Raw genomic sequence first — 5,779 nt, 5'->3', positions numbered from 1 at the left:
TACCAAGGAAGGATGTTAAGGATTGAAATGTTAGTTGTGGATCTTGAGGGACTGGGGTCTATTGCCACACCATTTAAAGTTTGTGAACAGAATAGGGCTGCTAGTGTTTGGCTCCCAAGGTATCTGATACAATTAACATATTTTTGTAGTGGTAAACAAGAGTTAACACAGAAGCTCTTACCTCAGCCTGGCTGTCAACAATCTGATTGTACAACAATAGAAATAGGGACTTTAGAACAGTTATAATAAATCACCCCCTCCCTCCCCGCTAGACTCCTCAGTGTTTTCCCTTTAATATATTTATCTCTTAGGAGAGCAGAGGGAAAGCAATGTCAGTCTTTTACTTGAGTCCTATTCCTAGGAATGTACCATGGCAGCATGTAAGGAGCCTTTGCCATCAGAGGAGTTTGGTGGGGTCTGCTCGAGGAGGGAGGAAGAGGAGCTGGGTGAAGTGGGTGGGCAGAGTTGCTGCTGTGGTCCCGGGTTGACAGTCAGGGCAGGGATACCGGACACTGGGGGGAGAGCCGGGGTGGGCTTGATTGGCACTGGAATGGCGGGCAGAGTCTGTGCGGATGGATGGCAGATGGTCTTCATTGGCATGCTGAAAGGTCCATAGTCGCCTGGGGAGATGGGCACACCACCCACCGGCTCCATCACGCCTACGTGGGGCCAGACGGAGCTGACCATGGTGCTGATCTGCTGGCTCGCCACCGGGTAGCCCAGGTGATGCATCACAGAAGCCAAAGGCAATCCACTGCTTTGGATCACACCCTTGTAGTCTCGCCCGATCAGGTTCTCAATTGCGAAAGGGTGCTTGAAGCCAGGTGCAGGGCTGTAGGGCTGGAACTGGGGCAGCTTTCCCACAGCAGCGGCGGCAGCGGCGGCAGCGGCAGCGGCGGCGGCAGCCACTGTGGAGTCTGGATGCCCTTTGCCTGGCGCGGGAGGCTGTGGAGGAGGAGGTAGCTGGTGATGAGGGTGGAAATAATGGCTCAAGTGTGGGTGTAGCACGCTCCCTGTCTTTCCTGCCGTTGGCATATGGGGCTCTGGCCGCGGCACCTTGAAGCGCTTTCTACGCCGAAGGAAGCTGCCATTCTCAAACATGTCCCCACAGTCCGGATGCAGAGCCCAGAAGCTACCCTTGCCCGGCTGATCCGGCCGCCTCGGGATTTTGATGAAGCAGTCATTGAAGGAGAGATTGTGGCGCAGTGAGTTTTGCCAGCGCTGAGTATGCTCGCGGTAGTAAGGAAAGCGCTCCATGATGAACTTGTAGATGTCACTCAGCGGTAGCATTTTCTCAGCCGAGTGCTGGATGGCCATCGCTGTCAGCGAGATATACGAGTAAGGGGGCTTCTGGTCACTGTATGAACTCTTGCCCGGACGAGGCATGGCACATAGTCACATACCACTCCGGCTGCACCGTCTAGAAGGAACACACACCCAGATCCTAAGGATCCTTTCCTCTGCGCCCCTAATCGGCTCCCGTGAGCTGTCACTGTTTCACGATATAAACATCAGTTGTACTCAAAGACGACAAAAGAGTCCACGTTTTCACAGCACATCATCTTCCAGCTCTCATATATTTCTACAGCGTTTCAAAGTGACATCCCGAACCGCTAAGTTGAGGCAATAAACAATAGACACTTCCAAAGCCCTTCTCAACTTGCCCCCCCCCCCTTCTCAGCTCAAACTCTCTTCATCAGATCTGTGCCCCACCGCTCCCTAAAACAGCTTGTATGAACCACATTCCCACCCAATAGTTCCTCTTTCCCCGCGACTGGCACTCCAATTCAACACGAATTCACTTGAAAGCAAACCCCGTTCATTTCAACGCAATATTCTGCCAAGCAAGAGTGTATAAAATCACAGCCTGGTTGTTCACTCAGCCTCTGATCAGGCAGAAAACTGCAACTTTGACAAATGCAAAAGTTTTTCTTTCTTTTTTTCCTAACCACCTGTGCCAACAATCAAAAATATGTAACCTAGCCAAACAGATCACTGCTGCCTTCCTGGCACCCTTGTCTCAGTTCTAAACATATTTATTCAGGAACAAGCCTCATTACAGAATTTAATTCCAGCCCTTCCCTGCGTCCGGTCACACATACCCTCTCGGTTTAAACTGGACTTTTTTCTAGAGTTCAGTACAAACTTTTAGGAAGCAGATCTCCCCTGAGCAGCCGCGGGAAAGCTTCGGACTTTTCTCACCAGGGCTTGTGAAAAGATCAACAAAAGTACAGTCACCAGCTGTCTTCTTCTGGAGCCCAGATTAGGGCTGGAAACAGTTTCTGGGATTTCAAGCGAACATTTTTTTGGCTGGTGTTTCTGCGAAGGGCTTTAATGGAGAACGGGATTCCTGCCGGGCAGAGAGAGACAGACCAGGATGCCTTAGAGAAAGGATGTTTTCTAAGCTGCAGAGTGTCCAAGGGAAGTCCAAGCACGCATCTGGAGCCTAGGAGAGGCTGAAGCGCCGGGCTGCCAAGTGGGAAGGTGGTTAAAGATAGGATGGCAAGATGGCACGGAAGCTGGGTCTTGTGGCTAGGCAGCTCAGTTTTGTGACGATTCCGACGCGGGATACTGAGACGTCCGCCCACACCCCCTCCTGATTCTTTATCGTCACATGACAGAGACTTAGGGGATGCTAGAGGCTACCCGCCGCCTTTCTTCCCTCCCTTCTTAAGCGGACAAGGAGGGGTCAGGGACTCGTGCAGATCGGTGTGTGTGTGTGTGTGTGTGTGTGTGTGTAAATCACGTTTTTCCCGCTGGCAGGCAAGAAAGCTGCCCTGTTCCTCAGACTCCCAAGCGCCTGGCGCTCGCAGTCATTGCAATTTCATTGCTGCTCCTTTCGCTCCAGCCGCAGAAACCAGTTCTCCCCCCACTCCTATCCCAGAAACGAGTCCACGGTTCACTATATAGCGATGGGTAAGATGTATTGCTATAGGATGCGCTGCTAGGAGAATATTCAGTATAAAGCCCGGCCCTTTCAAACGCCGATGAACAGACTCGGATAGATTTCTGCCTAGAAATGCTGAAGCTGAGAGCGGTGTGCTGTGGATACGGACCTGCTCAGCAGGGGGATACGGACCGTGGGGCTTGATGGTGTAAGAGTGTAATCCATATTTTATTGGCTTGGGTGGATGAGGACGGCGTCGGCTTGGAAGTCAACCCTGTTAAGGAAAAAAACTGACTTTCAAGGCATGCCACATTGCACCCTATTGGAAACCCTGAGTTGGAAGCCAGTTCTATTTGACGCAGACCAAGCTAGCCGGGTTCCAGTTACAAATACGTGGAATGGAGTACTCTTCGAACTGGGATTGCTGTGTTCTGTGCTGGGTATTCCTGTTGAAAACCTTTCCCCACATGAACTTTCCAGCTGCGATCAGAGAACAGTTCACACCTGCCGAACCTGAAGGGACTGCATTGGTAGTAGGGCACACAGAAAAGCCCAAGTCCAACCCCCCCCCCCCCCAAAGGATGAGGTAATGATGAATACATCTACCTGCGACCCTATCAGAAAAGACAATGCTTACCTTGGCTAACTCAGTATAAAGCACTCTTGAGTCACGCATTGCTGCAGTCTCAGTGTGGAGAAGTAGGTCTATCGCTGTAGCGATCTTTCCACCACACACTCTCTTCAACATACAAGCACACAGATACCCACTGAAGTTCATTACTGATATGTTTACTGTGCCTATTTGTTTCTTTCTTCTTGAAAGAAACAGAGAAGGTGAAAATATTTCGAAATATTAGGAAAATAATATACCATATTCATATTAGGAAAATATGAATATGATGTATTAGGAAAATATCAAGTGCTTTTTAAAAAAAGTAGGCAAAGAGATATGGCCACCATCTGAGATATATCTGAGATCTAAGCATGGTGATAGAAGACTAAATGAGACATCCAGTGAATTGGTCCTGGCAATTAAATGCTGTGGCGCTCCTGTATTGGACTCCGCATCACACGTGATCCAAGTGATCCAAGTGAAGGTAGTCTTTTGCGTTCAGGGAAAGAGATATTATAAACGTGTCAAAAGGAGAAACCAATTTTCCTTTGCAAGGCAAATATAGGCACTTCTCCCATCTACGAGGGGGAAATTGGTATTTGACTCACCCTTTATGCAGTGCCTCTCATTCACTTTATTACATTTTCTTCGGAGACTTCAGTCTTCTTGAGAACCAACTCTGAGTCACCGTTTAAATAATAAACCAACCGCACACTGCCCACCTGTCTACAGCCAAGAAAGACCCTATCTGGCGTTTAGAGAGCGAAGTGTGCATGTTATAAAGAATTCTATATTTTGGGCAACGAACACGCCCTGATTCTGCAGAAAGACACAGAAGCTTAAGTTTGGGTAAATTCAGTCTCGTGAGATGCTAACAGGTGCACAATAAGTCAATGCACTCTAAGATAAACACCACTTTCTGATTTTTTCCTAGGGTTTCACAATATAGGATAGAACAACATTCCACCCCATTAAAATGTTTCGTGATTGCGTGTAGGAAGGAAAAAATGGTTAAAATCTATGTACAGCTAAACTCATTTTAACTGTGTGAATCTCCATCACAGGTTTTAGGGCTTTACACGATCTTTCTCCAGTCACCTTACTTGTTTCTGATCTGACAGAGTGTTGCTTTTGTTGTTGTTGTTGTTCTTTTGCAGTTCTGCCACGGATAGACTGGAATATGGCAATGCACATGAGCCAAAGGGGGGGACGTCGGTATAAAATTCGTCCGCTGATGTGGCAACGGGCCAGGTGACATTTGTGAGACTAGACGTTTCTCTGAAGATGGATTCAGCTAGGTAGCCGTGTTGCTCTGAAGCAACAGAAGGACGTTTGAGAGCAGGAAAGTTTTGTCTTAAAGGTGCCACTGGTCTCAAACTTTGTTCGGAAGTTTCTCTGATCCTTCTTTTATTTAAGATGCATTCGTGATTTAGTTAAAGTAATGTGTTGTTCACTGCTACTTAGTCCCCCAGTCTCTGTCGTATATTTTACAATATTTATCTAACATTCCTAAAATGTTCGCAGAACTGTGCACGACCTACTTGTGAAATGGCCACTTCCTTGGAGGCATTTGTAGAAATGTCGTGACCCAACCGGGTGACTATATTCCAAAGAGTAGGGAGCATTATTACTTGGTTCTAAATTGGGGTGCGGTGATGGGTCCCATAAGCTTAGACACGCTGTGGGAGCAGGAAACACCGCCCTATTCCGCCTCCTCCGAAATCCGCCAGTGTCCCAAGTAAAGCTGTTGGCGGATGCTGGCCGTGGCCATCTCTCCTCGCCTCCCGCGAAGAAGAAGGGAGTCCGTCTGGCCTGCGGCTGGCAGCCGGCGAGGCAATTCCTGGGCGGCTCAGCCGCCTTGGCATCACTTGCAAGCCCCTCTCGGGTTGCGGGGGCGGGCGGGCTGAGCAAATGACACCTTCTCCAGCCCCCTGGAGCGCCAGATCCCCTCCGGACCACTCTCCCCCTCGCGCGGCTGGCCCGGATGAGGTCCCCGAGAGGGAAGGGGCTGCCGGCGCAGAGAGCCTGGCAGGAGGCAGCAGAGCTTCGCGGAGGTGGTGCCGGCCTGGCTGGAGGCAGGCGAGGTTTCCAAGGGGCCAGGGATTAGGAGGGATCAGCGCTCTGGCGGCAGACGACGGCGAGAGCCTTTGCCTGCGATCGAGCACCCCCCGAGGGAAGAGCCGGGCCGCCTCCACCGCCCGCTCCCCGCCCCGCCCCGCCTGGCTCTTGCTCGCTTGCCCCCAGGCTCTGGGTCCCTCCGTCTCGGCACCAAGGGCGAC

General features: G+C 50.3%; 1 protein-coding gene across 1 annotated transcript; it reads right to left on the bottom strand.

Annotated features, from left to right (window-relative positions):
* Positions 1-339: 339 nt before the first annotated feature.
* FOXB2 (forkhead box B2) lies at positions 340-1,536 on the bottom strand. The gene has a single exon (XM_060236409.1). It carries the CDS (start codon positions 1,384-1,386, stop codon positions 358-360), a length of 1,029 nt encoding a protein of 342 aa, XP_060092392.1. The 5' UTR covers positions 1,387-1,536; the 3' UTR covers positions 340-357.
* Positions 1,537-5,779: the final 4,243 nt, after the last annotated feature.

This window comes from Heteronotia binoei, chromosome 4 (assembly GCF_032191835.1).
Source record: "Heteronotia binoei isolate CCM8104 ecotype False Entrance Well chromosome 4, APGP_CSIRO_Hbin_v1, whole genome shotgun sequence".
NCBI classification, from domain to species: domain Eukaryota; kingdom Metazoa; phylum Chordata; class Lepidosauria; order Squamata; family Gekkonidae; genus Heteronotia; species Heteronotia binoei.
This window is presented reverse-complemented; position numbering and strand designations above follow the sequence as displayed.